This window comes from Drosophila sechellia, chromosome 3R (genome assembly GCF_004382195.2).
Source record: "Drosophila sechellia strain sech25 chromosome 3R, ASM438219v1, whole genome shotgun sequence".
NCBI lineage: Eukaryota > Metazoa > Arthropoda > Insecta > Diptera > Drosophilidae > Drosophila > Drosophila sechellia.
The window spans coordinates 25,562,469-25,579,261 of NC_045952.1; the positions used below are offsets into that span (position 1 = coordinate 25,562,469).

Consider the following 16,793-nt stretch of genomic DNA (forward strand, 5'->3'; position numbering starts at 1 on the left):
AGACTGAATAGCATTTTCGGTTTCCTCGTTTAATTGACAACGCTGTAAGGTTTATGACACTTTGGCGCTATAATTAAATGTGCGTAGTCCTACCACGCCCCCGCCTAACGAAGGCGTTGGGTTAATTATAGTGTATGTATGTAGGTCGTAAAAGAAAAAGTAGGAGGTCACGAACCCAACAAAGCACAGTTTTCCTCAAAATCCATCAAAATATTCCTGTCTTTGACTTAAGTTGGTTTTATCGTCTAATATGGTTTAATGTAGCATTCATTTTCCTAAAGGAAAAATCTCCAGCAAAAGCCTTGTTCCTAGGACTATAAATCGCATAGCATATAATTGCAGCAAACAAAAGTCCATTTGGCACTCCACCCAGTTCACTCCCATTTCGTGTTTTGCTTTCTTTTATTATTTTATTGGATTACTTTTTATGACTTTGGATTTTTACGGTTTTTTGTGGTGGTCATTTGCTTATTGCAACCAATCTATTTTGTTCACAAGTTTAGGAAAATGTAAAAGCGCAGCTTTAACATAAGTAGCTTCTAAACTTATGAGTTGCTCCACTAAAGTTATTATAAATAATAAGCATCCACAACTCTGATAGCTGTGCTAAAATAAAATTTTAATAAAAGTCATCTTGAAGCTTAAAATAATTCATTCAAATTGAATTCCAAAGTTAAACAACACAATGTAAGCTTGTGCTGTAATTTGCCGTGTAAATTAGTTGCTGATTAGTTTTGGCTGTCGGTTTATGTTTAATGACCGTTTGATTTTGGCCATTTCACGGATAACAACTTAAGAGTTGGGCGCGCACCTCGACTGATTTTCGGGTTGTGGCTTTTAAATTACCAAAACTATTACCAACTTGGCTTCTATTTTTTTTCTGGCACTTTCGCAATTGCCAGGCAATTAAAAGCTGGTTCAATTACCACATCGTAAGACATGCGGGTGCCCAGGGGTCAGGGAATTGGTCGAGATAACTTGGGGCACGCGCTAATCGATAAGTGAAATGGATTGATTAATGGTTGTAAGCTTCAAAAATTGGTGCTCTACTCTTTTATTGATCCAGTTTCCGTTCGCGGTTGTTATTATTTTATTTCACATTTTTTAGGACCCGGTTTTCTACTGAATTACTTTGGAGAAAGGAACTGGAATAAAGTCCGCTTGGTACCTCATCTCAACCTTTCTATTCCACTCGAAATGGAGCCCCTTACTTTCTAACTCATTGAAGCAGACTCGGCGAATCCAAGTTCATTTGTCAGCCTAAGACTTTGATGGCCCAGTTCCAAAAGCTGCCCGCTTTGATTTTGTGGGTGTGAATCCGAAAACATTTTGATGAATTACAACACGGCTGTACTGAGCCGCAAACATGAGCTCATTTTTTATGTAAGCCCAGACGCGGCATAAACTTTGATGGGCGGACTCAGCCATATCCAGCAACCGGTTCAAAACCAAAACAAATCACCGAAAAAGCCAAGTGCCTTGTGATTGCAGCTAATGCCGGCAGCCTCCGCAGCCGGCAATTAAGTCATGGAACTGTCACGCTCAGGTGGCCAAAACAAACTGCCAAAATAAAGATGAAACTGGAGCCGCGGGCGCTGAAAATATAGACGGCACATATGACATATGGGTGGAGAGTCAGCACTTCAGTCGGCCAAGGCATAAAGACTTCTCCAGACGCCAGATGATGTTGCAGTTTCCGCCCACAGTCGACGAGTGCACTAGAAAAAAAAACAACTTTACAGCCTTAGTTTTTAAAGAAATAATCACATTTAAAAAAACGCTTTTTATTCCAGTGTGGGGTTAGGGAAAGTTGAGGCCAGAGTTCATCCGTCTGCGGACACATGTTGGGGCCAAAGGTCACAGCTGGCGGAGACGTGTGTCCAGGCGTCAAGAGGAAAAACAGCATGAACATATTTGTATAAACATTCATTACGAGCTTGCTTGGGCGCACTCTGTTTGCTCCTCGTCTTGCTGCCTTGACGTCCAACAACGTGGCGTATACTTAATGTTGACATTGTTAACACTCCCCGGCTGGATGGCCAACTAACGAGCCATTAAAGCGTATCAGTTCAGTTTGAGCACTCGTTCAGTTTGCCCAGCTTAGCTGTAGACTGGAACGGGAAACTGCATCTGAAATGGGAAAATCGACCGACAACAAAGGCGGCCAATAAAACGACTTGGCGGGTTCATAAAATGCAACTACCAGCTGGCCCAGCGGAAAACTGCCGCCAAATGCACCCATCTGACATCAGAAAATTGTCGGAGACCGAGATTCACATCCACAACGACATTGGATTCAGTTCATAATCCCCTGCTATTGAGCAAGATTCCATTTTTAGTCCCATTACCCGCCGATTATGCCATAATATTTGCATGCAAATATGATTCAATTTATATCCTTGTAAGTCTGCCTTTTAAGAACTGGCTTCATCTGTCTGTATTGTTAACAAAACATAAAAGCTAATGCCTATTATATACTTAAAAAAAAAAAGAATTCAAGATTTACAAAATTCAGTTTTAAAAATCCTTGGAGGCCATTTTCGCACAATTAGCTTTAGCATTTTATATTATGAGGCTTCGAAATAACTTTTTTGCGAACTAAATAATTTTTTTTTAGTGTAAGAGACTTTAGATGTGCAAACTGAACTTAAGATCTTTATCAAGCCTTTGTTTCAGGCCGTAAAACTTTATGTCTAGTTTTTTATTCAGGTGGTCACGTTAAAGAGACGTGGCCACTGAGTTCATCGTTAAAGTAAACTAAGCCACCATATTCGCAATTCGGTTTCAGGTCGATTGTATCTGCTTGCAGAAAAACAATCCAAACCCCTCTGAATTGGGCAACTTTTATAGTATATGTGATATTAAAGCCACTTAAAGAAAAAAAAAGGATATTCTTCAATTATATGTGTTTTTTCCGTTCACGGAATGGTAAAAAAAACTCAGAGCGAAAGTTTTATAGGTAACTTGCGTGTCAAATAGGAAAGTAAAATGTATGATGTCTTTTGCACGGAAAGGGGAAAGTTTTCGCAGTCTAAAAGTGGGCTACACAAATGTCAAATTTGCTTGCCAGGCAACTATATTTCATATTTCCTAAAGCTCGTGATGCTACGATGAAAATATGTTGCAATAGGTCACAAAGGGGAGTCATTGCGCTATATAAATAAACTTGAACTGGGTGGTTTTATGTTTTATGGTGGGAAACGCAAACAACAGATTTTACGGCTTAACAGCCTGGGAAAACGAAGGTCGAGGTCATAAAAAAGCTTCACGACCGCAGTAGTCCTATAAATAGATTTTGACTTTCAGTGTCCTTAAATTAATCTCCCCTCCTCTCCACTTGCAGATGGTCAAGATGATGCTGACAGTTGTGGTTGTGTTTACCAGCTGCTGGCTGCCCTTTAATATTTTGCAGGTGGGTTCTTCGTTTCCGGTGAAAAATCAACAATTAACTCGAATCATATTCCATAGCTATTGCTGAACGACGAGGAGTTCGTCCACTGGGATGCTCTGCCGTATCTGTGGTTCGCGTTCCACTGGCTGGCCATGTCGCACTGCTGCTACAACCCAATCATCTACTGCTACATGAACGCCCGTTTCAGGAGCGGATTCGTCCAGCTGATGCACCGTATGCCGGGCCTGCGTCGCTGCTGCTGCCTGAATCGTTTTCTGCGGAGCGGCGCCGATCGCATGAACGCAACTTCCGGTGAGATGACCACGAAGTACCATCGCCAAGTCGGCGATGCCCTACTCCGGAACCCCAAATTAAGCATTAGGTGCAAGACCCTTCATTAAGTATCCGTTTCCGTTTTCGTATTCGTATTGTTGCGATTTTGATTCATTGAAAGCCAGTTGGCGATCGTCTGGAATCCATAGTCCTTAGCCTTGCATGCCAATTATCAGGCACACAAACACGCTACCGCATGAATTGTACCAAACTGCATCTTTTCCCGTTCACTAGCTATCAATTTTAAATAATTTTCTAACATTATACTCTCGTTTACACGCACAACTGGCGAAAACAAAGGAACGGGTCCAGCACTTCCCCTCAATCGAATGAACACATCCACCACGTACATCAGCGCTCGTCGAAAGCCACGAGTGAGATCTTTGCGAGCGGTAAGTTCTGAATTCATTAGATGCATTTTTGAAGATACAAAAATACCAAGTAATAATTGAACATGGCATATCGAATGTCTTGCAAAAGGCATTCCACTTTCCATCCGCAATTTAATAAAATACTAATACATATGCATGTTCTCCTGCTCGTTACATCTTTAATAAACTAGAACCCATTATCGTGCGTCGAGACGTCACCACTGCGGTAGCTGCAATATCAAAAAAAAGCTCAGGTGGAACAGAAGCAAACATAAAGAGCACCGAGTTTTAAGTGCGAATACAACGTGAACCAACTAACCAAAGATCGAATTCCCCATTTTGTTGAGTGTATATGTCCGAATCTGTTAAGCTGTATTGTAAGTGTCAACTGAATGTAATTTTAATGAAAGTATATTAAAAGTAATTAATTAAAAGTATATACAATATTCACATGCAAGTATTTTTGATCGTAAGTAGCAAGTTTCCATTAAGCCCAGAATGATGCAATGAACAATGAACTTTCTCAGCTAATACAATTAAAACGTAGCCTACTTATGAGCTGCGAGCTCGGAGGGTTTCGATTGAGAAGCGTTTCACCATTAAGTTTATTGCGCCAGCATCCAGAACCGTGCAAAAGACACCTGTATATTTGATCTAATCATATGGCTAGCTTAAGTACAAACGGGTAGAAAAATCACTTCACTGTTCCTGTTGCAATTGCTTATTCGTCGAGCACTCCCACTACCAAATGCGACACTTGGGCTGGTCGGGATTCATGGGCGTTCCTCGGGCGCATTTGAAGGTCCTGGCAAACTCCTCCGAGTTCGAGAGCACTCCCCGCAAACGCATCTGTCCCGGGCAATGGGAATCACTGAGCGCGTATCGCGATGCTGCCGGCGTGTAGGTCTCACACCACAGATTCCCAAACGAGATGAAGAAGAGCTGCTCGTGGGAATAGTGCTCCAAGCCGGGCAACTTGGAACGCTCGCGGCCAACTTCCTTCACGTAGAGGCGGTACGCGTAGAAGGCCTCCCGCATTCCGCCGTTGTCTGCGATATTCTCGCCCAGCGTCAGTTCGCCATCAATCTGAAATCAGGAATTATATATTACGAAAAATTTAAATTATTCATAAGCAACGTTTCCCTATAAATTGCCACATGTACTCACATATTCATCAATGTCCGCGAGGTGGTAGCGGCTATATTGTTCCACAAAGCACTCGGTACGATTGACATACTCGTCGATGGTCCTATTTGACCACCACTCGACCATGTTCCCTGCGCGGTCGAATCTCCGGCCGCTGTCGTCGAAGCCATGTGTGAGTTCGTGGCCCAGGATAGTTCCAATCGAGCCGTAATTGAGCGCCCTGCCGAAGACACAGACCAACACACGGGTTAGGGCCATTCCAGGAGGGGATTAGTGCTAGGTGCGGGTGCGGGTACGTGCCTGGGAGTCTGTTTGCTCGGCTATCTGTGTGGTCAGTGCTCGGTTTTTAGTGCTTAGTGCTATTCCTGGGCGAACTTACTCTAGACCAAGGTCGTAAAACGGGTATTGCAGAATGGCAATGGGCACAGCTGCAAAAGAAGATAGTGTCAGAATTAGGCACTCCACAAGTAAGTGTTGTCCATACTCATTCACAGCACCACTGAACTTCAGAAAGTCGTCAAACTATCTTGATTTATTTACATTACTCTGTGGTCAGACTTAGTAAACAAAAGCCAATTCAAGCAAAAACTTTGTATAATTGTGAAAATGTATTCAATGGTTTTCTAAACTTTCAGTGGGATTTTCTTAAAGTGCACTTACTGATTGCATTCGATTGAAACGTATGAAACGCATTCACATTCGAAGGGGAAGTGGCCCAGCCAATGGGCTCCGGCTTATCCATTTCGTTTAGTTTGTTCATCATCTGCCAGTGGACGAAGACCATGAGGTTCTCCAGGTGGGTGCTGGCATTCACCTCCGCCCCCTCGTAATAGGCATTTAACACGCTGCCATTTCGCAGCCAAGGGGGAAATCCTATAAAGCTTTTCATCTCAGCTGACTTTTGAATGGTCTTCCGCTTGGTAGCCGCATCCATCCACGAGGTGGACTTCACCAGGCGATCGAAGGAGCGTCGTATATCACTCAGCATCCGCTCAACTTTAGGCAGCTTTTCCTTGGTAAAGTCAGCGTCGGCCAGGACATAGCTCACTGCCATTCCAAGTAAGCTGTTTACTCCATTGGCGCAGTAGAGGGATCTAGGCGTGCTACCCTCTGTTCCAATGGCCACCCGCATGTACTCCGAGTGGAGCAATCGCATCGAACTCGATGTGTGCAGGACCAGCTCCTCGATGGTGCTCAAAAACAGGTATGATTCGATGTGGGAGGCTGGAATGTCGTCGAGATACTCCACAATGTTCTGCAGATACGTGATGTCCGCCTGGCTGGTTATTATTGTCAGATTCTGGGTCATTTGGATATTGCCGGCGTGGCGGGTTCCCTTTAGAATCAATTCCATGTAACTAACCCAGATGGGCAGTGTCTTGGGTGCTATGTTCTTGTCAGTTTGGTTCTGCAGATCCTGCAGGGTGATGTAGACAATGTCATCTGCCGGGTTCTTCGACGGCTTGGTCATGTTTTCGGCCTCCTCTTTCAACTTAATAATTTATGAAATATTGTTTAATTAAATTATATAAAGGTGTGCCTTTATACCTACCTCATGCACCTTCCTTGCTACTCGAACGCCCTGTTTGACCAACTCTGTGATGCCCAGAGTGGCCTCCTCCTGGTTAACATTCGGATCCAAGTAGAGCAGATACTTTTCGATCACTTTCCGGACGTAGTGCAGATAGGCTGTCATTCCCGTGCTGGTCTGCTTGGCTGCCTCCTCCTCCTCGCTCTCCCGGTCCTCCTCGCTGTCGTCCTCATCATCGCTGTTCTGCATAAAAATGGTCTTGCGATGGATCTTACGGAGCATTTTGTGGGAGTCGTCGTTGTTGCTAAAAGTTATTCAAGTTACTTTATAAATCGAACTTATTCATAAGCCATTATTGTTACTCACAAGGGAAACGCCGAATCAGTCTCTGGAGTTCCCAGGGCAATGCGGTTGATGGTGCGGTTGAAAGGGTCCGGAAAGACATCGAATCCTATGATGAGGTCCATGGTGAGGTGTTGCTTAATGGAAACAATGGTCTGCAGCCAGTTGTATTTGACATTGGCTGCCTCTGTGGCATATTTGGAACCAGTTCCCAGGGTTAGATTCAAGGCAGAGGGCAGAACGGGTAGTCCAAAACGCAGCAGATAGTTAATCAGCGGCTCCAAATCCCGCTTGTCCAGCAACTTGGTATCCATGCAAGCTCTGTACATAGTTTTGGCCTTTCCCACAGCTTCCGGTTCCGATTTGGTGATATTCGAGCGGAGGAACTCGCGGACCACCCGCATTATGTGCGCCTGACGCTCCCGGAACCAATCGTTCGAGGTCACCGAATCCGGACGCGGATGCTCGTTGGCCCACCTGCCGCAGGTGAATTGGTAAAAGTCCTCGCAGGGATCAGTCTGCTCGTCCATCGCATAGATGAGGCTGGCCGCTGTGCGGATGCACTCCTTGCTACGGCAAATCGAGCTGGATTTCTTAACTGGGATATAGCATAAGAGTGACTTTTATTTTTATTTGTACTAATAGTATTTAATAATACGTACGGCCTAGGCTTACGACTATGATTGCTATCAGCAGAATGACTACAAGGGCCAGCAGTCCGCCAAGCACCACTTTGTGGTAATAACTCCGACGAAACCTTGGGACCATTAGAAGTTTAGCAAATGGTTAATAACTATGAGGGGAGACACTTACTTGGATTGTATGCCAATTAAGTTTGGGGGTATGGGCTCGTATGGCAGCTGCTTTCCATTCGCACTCTCCGTGGCCGAATTCTGTCCATGTCCATTGGCAGTTGCGTTTCCATTGCCACTGCCATTGGCTCGAATCGGTGCCGAAAGAAGGCTGAGGTTACCTGTAATTGGGTTTCAACAATCTTTGATTACAATGCCCACACTGAGTACTAATTGGTCTCTGGCCAAGCTCAATTAGATTTGAGAAATGGATTTCAATCGATGGCAGATACACAAAGATACGTTTTATTAACACTAATTAGTCGAACGTTGTCAATTGTGTTTGTACCCCCAACACCCATACCGCTTTTCAATGTTCGTGTATACCCCGTTATCTTGATCTGGCGCATTTTGCTGTCTCTGTCGTCATAGGGCGGGTGATCCCATTCCTGGGGGTGTCCCTAATCGCCTGGCTAATGCATACACCTGTCACTGGCAACGTCCTGCGAATGCGGACCTGCATACACTCCAAGTCGAAGACAACAAGCGTTTGAAACTGGTGACAACGTCCGGTTCAACGGCCCCAAAACATTTCGCGTGTCCGGCAGCAGTTTAACCCATTTTAAAATATTAAAGCCCATTAAGCCCCACGAACCGATCTCAAATTTGCATAGAAAATAGGGACAGTAAAGGCTTATCTGTTCAAACACCTAATCCCGGTCATTTACATGTTTGCACACTTTTAGAACGGAGGGTATTATAGCTTTTCGTCCTTTGTCAGATATAATCGTTAGGTAGCACATAATTGTAAAAAAAACAAAATTCCAAAATAATAAAAAAATAACCCATTACAAATGTTTCGTTCTCTATCCGTGCTGATGTTCAATACATCTCAAATAGAGACAAATCTCTTTGGCATGGCCGACGATGTGTACAATACCATTGAGATCTTCAAGGAGGCTGCCAGTTTCGAGGCCAGGATTGGTAGACCCTATAGAATGATTTCGAGCCTTATAGACTGCTTGGTCTTCATGGTGGTGGCTCTAATGGTGGTCGGTTTCATCATGCACGATCGCATTATGCTGTTCACAAAACTGGCTAGGATCAATCAGAGAATTAACCAAGAGGTGACGGTAAAATCAAAAAGGATTCGAAAGTCCAAAACATCCGATTCTCTCCCAGAAGAAGATGATACCGTTAATGCTGTGGATCAGTCAGAAGAGGACGGAATCAGCGTGGCAAATTCCGAATATGCAACAGATGACGATATCGCAACCCTTCAACCCATTGACGATGAGGATACGAGTAAAGCCGCAATGCTCGGAACTCCCAAATGGGCCTTTAAATGGCTAGCCACTATAAGAAACAAAAGTTTCGGATCGATTTACGATGGTTGGTTCCGGTAGATTGCATCTACGCGTCACACATTGTAAATCGGATTAGTCATTTTCTGAGTTCCATGACATACGGATTTGCGGTTGACGATTTAAATTGGTTATTAGGCAGATTCAAGTACCATAAATTAGCTTATTACACTCGATATGTATATGAACATCCACATACGTTTAAAAAACGAACATGACTCATTTAGTAACGAATGCATTTAGCAATAAAGGAAAATCCTAAAGTGAGTTAACAAATTTTTACAAGTAATCTAAAACAGATTTTTAGTTATACATTAAAACAAGACTGAAAGTCACCTTTTGCTAATTGGCTTTTTTAACTAGTAGTTGTTGCCAAGAATGCTGTTCCTAACATCACTGCACAAGATTTCGAAAATTTAATTTCAAGGTGAATCTATCTTGTTGCAACGGGCAAAAGTTATTTCAAATAAAGTCCTTACTAACATATGTTCATATAATCTCTTAATTCCTACAACAAAAGGCACTTACCTGGTGTCTGCAGTCTCTGCAGGGGCAACGGCTGCTGCTGCAGATTGTCGCCAAAGAAGCCATGATTAATGTTGCCCGTGGTCCAGATGCGATTGCGATCCTCCATAGTCATGTCATGAGTCAGTCCAGTGGAAAGCCCCTGATTATTGCATATTGCGTGTGATTTTTCTGCTCTTTTAACGCAGTCTGCCGGTGATTTTCCTAGACACTTCGGGGCATATCAATGAGCCGCCGGGTGATGAGCCTTATCCGAATACACGTCACAGCGCCCACATGTTGCGCTGACGCAGGGAATAGTTGGCGACCAAGTGGAAACGGTTTATCGGTTTTATCGTTTGCTCATTAGCCGGAATGTTTGCCTTTTTTCACCGCTACTGCCAACAGTAGGCTGTTGCATAATTTGGCATTATGTGGGGCCGAAACGAGAGCTGGAGCTAGAACTCTGGAAAAATCGACTCGAAGTGGAGCCAGTGCAGCGGGTGACTGGTCTAAAGCAGCGACTACCGGCGTATTGGAGCCCAGGCGTCGTCAACAGAACGTATTTATACCAACGAGCCAGCAACCGAATAACAACAACACCGCTGGCTGGCTGACTGGCTGGCAGTGGCAATTGTACTACCAACAAACAAATCAGGCAACCCCCATTAACTCCTTCGGCCCTGCAAATGTGCTGCGGCAATTACGTGCCACCAATGCGACCCACTAGCCCATCTCCATTCCCACCCAGAAACGCCGACACTGTCTGACTGTCCTGCATGTTGTCCATATCCTTGTTTATAGTTCCATTGTATCCATCAAGGCTGGGGTCGCTCCGTTTCGTGAAATGGTTTGTAGCTAATATACAGCATTACTTAACAAATGATTTAAAAGTAATTAGCAGCGATAATGCAGGCGTACTTAAAATACAAATGTGTAAACGCCGACTGTGATTATGTATTAAACGTGCACCTTTGTCGTGGAATCTGGCTAGTATTGCTAAGTGATTAGGGTACTAATCTGAGGTATGCAGCCTTCGGATACAAGTTCCAGTGTATTTCCACAGTGAATCAGAACAGAACACGAAGGGACGCCAAGTGACCACAATCCGCGCAACGGAGCCAGTGGCGTAATGAGGAAAAGTACATTACAAAGGGCAACCCAAACTCTACGAGTATACATGTATAAAATCGGCGGTCGGAGATATATGGATAGTTGCTAATTGATATGGACGCGGGTGTGTGTGGCTGTTGGGGAAGTGCATGATTGATGACCCTGGCCAATGCCCAATCGACCAGGGCACGACACTGGATTTGGCCAAACGGGAAAGGATACCTAATAATAGTAATTAAATTGCGGCACTTTGCCCGCCCACAACGAATCCACAAGCATTCGCATTGTTCGGCCTAACTTTGACATAGTTTATTGTTTGTGGGAATCGATAAATACTATTGATTTCCACATGTGCCAGCGCCAGCACCTCAAGACACATCGCGCATACGCCCCGCTGTCAGTTGGAAACTCCAGCGCCAGGAAGCCGAAGGCGATGCATGTTATCCTTTTGCCGGTGAAAGCCACCCCTTTGGGGGAATGTGTTTACACTCACTAGGGTGTAATTGGTTTGCGCAGCGGGGCGAACCGAATTATTGTTAATAAGCAAATAAATTGTCCACCAGGTACTCGCTGATGGGTTCAAAGAACTTTACTTTGCTGGCATGTACTTGCATACATTTATAATACATTATCTTTTTTTAACATACATTTTTCAAATCGTTTTTTCTATCTGTCTTTTTTTTGTGTTTTGTTTTGTTTGTATTCTAGGACTAATTACTTGCATTTCTAGCTTAGGCATTAGACGAGGAAGCCAAAAATTAATATATGACACGAATGTGGTTACAGTGACTCGGCTTAAAGCTCTAAATTAATATGCACATTAGTCTATGTGTGGATTCAGCAGATTATAGAATAAATCAACGACCCCTGATCAGTTTGGCCTGCCATTCTGTGGTGGGTGAAACTTCATGCTGCAAAGAGAAGATATACAATTCATATATTTGGTCTAGTTAACAAGGAAATAATGTCACTGAAGCTGTGTATTTATTTAGCGTTGTAGTCTCAGTCTGAAAAGTTTGACTCTTCGAATCACAAGATACATTATTCTTTAATTAAAGTACAATACTTGATAAAGCACAGTTCGAAAATCCGCATTCGAACCTATTTTCCAAACTACTGAATTGCAGATATTACACAATCTCATTCCGATGGATCGCGTCGTTGGCAATTTCGAGAACAAGTTTAAACATTTGGTGAAGGCTGAAAGCAAGGGAATGGCCCTGAAGCTGGTGGGATTCTACGCCGTCGGCTGGACCCTGCGCAAGTTGGTCAAGTGAAGCGTTCTCATGGGTTCATTGAAATCCTCTACTTATTGGTAGTCAGTCGTTTCTGTTCTGTACCTATTTTTCAAATTTAATGTACGAATAAATCGTGGCCTCACCTCAATATCACATTGTCGCAGCCATCGACTGGAGAATCCCAATTTCCAGAATTAGCCAGTCTTCAACGCGCACTTGCAGCAGGAGGGGATCTTGAAGGAATGCTGCACCACGTCCACTTCGCCATCGCTCGTGATGCTGGCCAGGGTCTGCTGTGTGTAGTGCTGCTTGCAGATGGGATTGTAGCTCTGCGGAAAGTTGGCGGCGAAGTCACAGGGTTGGTCCGCTCCTCTGGAAGTGAAGGTTTGGCAATTAGCAAGGCTGATGGAATATATCATAGGTTCAATGTATAACTTACTCGCACTCCTCGATCTGGATGGCCTGTTTGTACTCATCGTTATTGACAATGAACTGCCAGGTGTCGTCCGCCCGCATGCCCTTCTTTGGGTACACCAGCTTCCTGATGCTCCTGCAAAGGAATCGCTCGTCTGAGCCACCAACGCGAGAGCTCACATCCGTGGGCTGAAGATCGTTGCTAAAGAACTTGGCAAAGTTGTTTTTCAGCTTCTGTGTGAGGCCTGAAAGGTCCGGGTAGTCGTCCACATTCGTGCAGAAGTTCCTAAGGTGTTGGCTTTCATCCTTGGCGCAGGGATTACGCTCCTTGGTGTCATTCCTCAGCGAACGCGGTGGGGATTGTGGTGGCCGATACTTGGCTATGGGGGAATCGGGGAAGACAAAGGCTAAAATTAGGCAAGCGCCAAAGGCAGTTGGCCAGTGAGTATGGGATCGATTTAGTAGTTAGTTGTAAGGCATGTTCGGGTATCGAATGTAACTGAGCTAATATACTTAGTACTTACTATCCGATGGATGTCGGGGGGGTGTCGGCTGTTCGGATTGCACCTCCGTGTCCGTCCTCTGCAAAGATACGAACGTATCGTTAAAGACCAGATTCAGCTTTCCATTCGGGGAGCGCTGCACTTTGAAGTACTGATCTGGTTGGATCAGGCTGTGATACTGATGGTAATGGCGGTTCGTTTCAGGTATCGGGGACTGATTCTGTTTCTGATTCTGTTTCTGGGGCAGATCGTCGTGCTGGGTGGGTATGGGCATGAAGGGTGCACTGTCCGCGGTCGTCTGTACGGGTAGAATTAACTCGCGTTAGTCTTTAGCCAAATGGCAAAAAAGGAAGCACAAAGACAACACACAACCCAATAAGAAACCAAATGAGCAGTGAAATGGGGATGCAATATAGGGCGAAGAGTAGTTATAAGAAAGCAGCGCGTTTTCACATAAAACATGAATTTTACAAAGAAATCATGCATTTGCCTATGCATACACTTACATTAAAGAGGACAACTCCCTTATCATTGTTTACTGTAAAAATCTCTTTGATGATACCATCATATTCCTTGGGCTCGTACTGTAGCAAAAATGGCGAAATAAAAAGACAAGACAATGACTTTAGTCTCGGTTCAGAAGTTTTGACCACACCACAAACACAACAAGCTATTAAGGTATTAAGCATAACGATACAACTGGGTCAGTTTCGGGACACTCGGGGACACTGTGCTCACACCTGTAAGTGATAAGATGCTGACTCTCGGGGTTCGCCATTGTTCATGATAGCCAAAAGGGCCTCTGTTTTCGCTGCCCTCACCTCGGCCTCGTCTCGCTTCGTTATTACGATTTTGATATAAACTATCTGAAAGATACAGGTGAGAGTTTTGTTTGCGGTTCATCAACATTGCCAAGACAACGGAGTATATATTCCCAGACTTCTCTCTCTCTCTATTGTCGGGCACTACATTTGCGTATTCGAAATGTTTGAACAGCTGTTTTCCGGGCAAGCGCAGTTTTCTCTCGCCATTCCCATTCTATAGTTCCGTTGAGTTAGGACCCGAACCCTATATACATATAACAACAGCCAGAGCCCAAAATCAGAGTTGATAATCCACGCGAGCGTTGCCTCTGGCTTAGCACATTAAGATCGGAAGAGGGACAGATGACAAATAATTTTGTTATCAGCGCAAGTAGTGAAGACTGGAATAATTGACAAATCTAAATCAAGCCGATCCTGAATAAAAATAAACATAATCCAACCGGAATGTTAAATATATAGCTGATAATCCGAGGACCCGAAATATCCAGATAGCTTGGCGAGTCTTTAGACTTATCAGCACTTTGAGTGCTACTCTCTAAAATATTTGTAGGGTATATACATATGTATATGCTGTGGCATATATAAGCCTTGATAATAAACCCCTAATCTTGTTAAGACTTTTTATTATGCTTAATTTCTCGAATGGAGTCCATGGAATCGTCAACAGAATTTACCCAAATTAAAATTGGGTCTCGACGAGCACGTAGAAAACCCGCTTTTAGGTGCCAACCCATAACCCATCTAAACTTGATTGCCTGAGAACTTTTGCGATTTCTCGGAAATGTTTTTTCCCAAGCCCGACAATCAATTAGCAATCAACCTTTTTTTAAACGCGTTCATCAGTGTTTGGCGTAGAGTCAACTAAGGCAAACATTGGATCGTTTTTCCATCACAGTTTTAGGTTTTCCGTGAACCCATTGGAACTTAGTTAGAACTGAAAGCGATCTTTAGAACCGGTTCCATGCGGAATTCGCGAAAAACCGGAAAGACAAAAGTTCTCGGGCGCTTTTCAAACGGATTTTCTAACATTCGACGCCATCACTATTACGGTCTAATTGCTTTTCTCACAGAGATGATCATATTATTTGTCCGGCAGTAAATTACATCCAAAGTCGTGTGCAGAATGTCTGGCATTGTTTGTGTCAATTAATATTATTGTAATGCCTATGATGTGCATTTATCATATAGAGAATGAAAATTGCACATAACCTGCCGCTGGCAATGCGAACAGGTTTTCCAGTCTCCTCTGGCTAAATTTAAACTTGAAACTGCCCTTCGGCTAATGGAACTGCTAGAACAACAACGGAAAATCTAAAATAAATCTTAATAGCTAAAAAGCCCATAGCCCGAAATAAATTGCAATGAAATGACAGTTATGTTAAGCATAGATTAACACGGAACAGAAAAACAGAAATACAGTCGAACTTTCATAACTGGAACAAGCGGGTGCGCTCGTTTCAAACAAACAAGAAATCAAGTTCTGGAGTATTAAGATCTTGAGTTCTGGACTTAAGAAGACGACGAATTTGCTAGCTTAAGGACACTTTATCCTTTCATCGGATTATATAGCTTTGGAATAAATTACTGTTTATTTAAATATTTTTTTGCAAGTTTCCCTTATGGAGGTTCGACTGTTTTGAAATTCGTAAAACTTCTCACCATGCCCACGAAGGCGGACAGCAGCAGCAGGACTTTGAAAAGCGATATCCACATGGGCGTCATTATACTCGATCTCTGGTTTAATCAATTGGTTTATAACTATATAGATTCTGGGGACGGCGAACGTCTGCGTCGGAGTAGTAATAGTATATAGCAGGTGATTGGCGAATCGGTGGCGCCTTATAAAAATTTTCTTATTTCTACAACTTTGTTATGTTGTTTTTAGTGATCTTTTTATGGGCTTTGCGTATATAAAAAATAAACAAACTGGCACGACTAAATGTTAATGCCGGGCCTTTATATTGGTAGCTGTTGTTACTGTTGCCTGCTATTTATTTATAAATATTTTGTGCGGCGGTGGCTCGGTGTGATATGTTGGCTATTCCGTTTTGTTTGTTTCCTTTGCACGTTTGCGAGACACAGACAGACACTTCAATTAGTCGGTTTGCTTTTCACTTTAGTTTCGCTCTCGCCGCTTTAGTGGAACCGTTTTCGGCTCGCTTCGATTTGGTTGATCTGATGAAATGCCGCGATATTGATATTGTTTATAACCGATTTGTCTTGGGTTGTCCAAGTTAGCTGATCGCAGGATCTGTGGGTCTTGAACTTTTCGGCTCTGTGCGCCGGCTTTGAGTGACACGAAAAGCGCGAGAAGAATGCGCTTTTATGGACCTCAAACCCGATACCATCTGCCACCGATCTTGGGTGTGTTTATAGCGACGCGCGCTGGGATTTTCCGATCAGATCGAGAGTTTCACCATATCTCCCGGGCATGCAGAGTGTTAAGCATTAACCAAGCTCGATTTCGACAGCGATTGCGATTTCGATTTCTCGTGATCGAGAACACACGACAGCGAGAGCGCACGTCTGGGAGGTAACTGAAATGAAAAGTGGAGCTCGGCTGCTCCGCCAAACAATTGCTCGGTGCTTAAGTGCAGCTTTAAGCTAGCTTGCGAGAGTGCGAGCGAGAGCGGGCGCTGAGCGCTAGCGAGTCGCCGGGCGGCGGCGGCGGAAGCGGGATTGGTAGAGAGAGCGGGACGTCTGGGCGAGCGGACAGCGATTTTATCACAGCTGACTCGGAGCGGTGCTACTAATTGCGCCTGCTTCACGATAAACTTTAAGAAGGTTTATATTAGTGGTTGAACCAAATATAAATCACTGTTGCTTTATGAGTAATATCGAAATGTAAACCAAAAGTTATACAACCCTCAATTATACCATTATATTACATAAGCTCCAAAATACTTTCCAGAACTTTTCCATTGAAAA

General features: G+C 43.7%; 5 protein-coding genes across 22 annotated transcripts in view; 3 read left to right on the forward strand and 2 right to left on the reverse strand.

The window, feature by feature from the left end:
* LOC6617123 (RYamide receptor) overlaps positions 1-4,545 on the forward strand; it is a 51,156-nt gene extending 46,611 nt beyond the window's left edge. Inside the window, exons 5-8 of the mRNA XM_002041414.2 lie at positions 3,344-3,412; positions 3,469-3,703; positions 4,025-4,116; positions 4,287-4,545. Coding sequence (XP_002041450.2) covers positions 3,344-3,412; positions 3,469-3,703; positions 4,025-4,116; positions 4,287-4,325 — 435 coding nt within the window. The 3' untranslated portion in view covers positions 4,326-4,545. The remainder of the gene's footprint in view (positions 1-3,343; positions 3,413-3,468; positions 3,704-4,024; positions 4,117-4,286) is intronic.
* A 149-nt stretch (positions 4,546-4,694) lies between these two features.
* On the reverse strand, positions 4,695-10,414 carry LOC6617124 (endothelin-converting enzyme homolog). 2 transcript variants are annotated; one of them, XM_032723448.1, is made up of 9 exons: positions 9,798-10,412; positions 7,928-8,087; positions 7,777-7,871; positions 7,139-7,712; positions 6,794-7,076; positions 5,902-6,733; positions 5,621-5,669; positions 5,263-5,461; positions 4,695-5,181 (listed from the first exon to the last, which is right to left on the reverse strand). In XM_032723448.1, the coding sequence occupies exons 1-9, from the start codon at positions 9,907-9,909 to the stop codon at positions 4,837-4,839; spliced, it is 2,649 nt and encodes an 882-aa protein (XP_032579339.1). In that variant the 5' UTR covers positions 9,910-10,412; the 3' UTR covers positions 4,695-4,836. The 2 variants fall into 2 exon arrangements, with proteins under 2 accessions (XP_032579339.1, XP_032579341.1); XM_032723450.1 differs by lacking the exons at positions 4,695-5,181; positions 5,263-5,461 and adding an exon at positions 5,506-5,565 and having other exon boundaries at positions 9,798-10,414.
* LOC116801799 lies at positions 8,635-9,536 on the forward strand. Its single transcript, XM_032723469.1, has one exon. It carries the CDS (start codon positions 8,760-8,762, stop codon positions 9,309-9,311), a length of 552 nt encoding a protein of 183 aa, XP_032579360.1. The 5' UTR covers positions 8,635-8,759; the 3' UTR covers positions 9,312-9,536.
* A 1,020-nt stretch (positions 10,415-11,434) lies between the features above and the next one.
* On the reverse strand, positions 11,435-16,408 carry LOC6617126 (protein spaetzle). Of its 17 annotated transcripts, none has more exons than XM_032723455.1 (8): positions 15,525-16,408; positions 13,782-13,907; positions 13,548-13,625; positions 13,184-13,339; positions 13,063-13,120; positions 12,564-12,918; positions 12,268-12,496; positions 11,435-11,797 (listed from the first exon to the last, which is right to left on the reverse strand). In XM_032723455.1, exons 1-7 carry the CDS (start codon positions 15,585-15,587, stop codon positions 12,319-12,321), a joined length of 1,014 nt encoding a protein of 337 aa, XP_032579346.1. In that variant the 5' UTR covers positions 15,588-16,408; the 3' UTR covers positions 11,435-11,797; positions 12,268-12,318. The 17 variants fall into 17 exon arrangements, with proteins under 17 accessions (XP_032579346.1, XP_032579344.1, XP_032579343.1 ...); XM_032723453.1 differs by having other exon boundaries at positions 12,564-12,945; positions 15,525-16,407; XM_032723452.1 differs by having other exon boundaries at positions 13,063-13,339.
* Positions 11,892-12,277, forward strand: LOC6617125. Its single transcript, XM_032723470.1, has one exon. The coding sequence runs from the start codon at positions 12,035-12,037 to the stop codon at positions 12,161-12,163; it is 129 nt and encodes a 42-aa protein (XP_032579361.1). The 5' UTR covers positions 11,892-12,034; the 3' UTR covers positions 12,164-12,277.
* Positions 16,409-16,793: the final 385 nt, after the last annotated feature.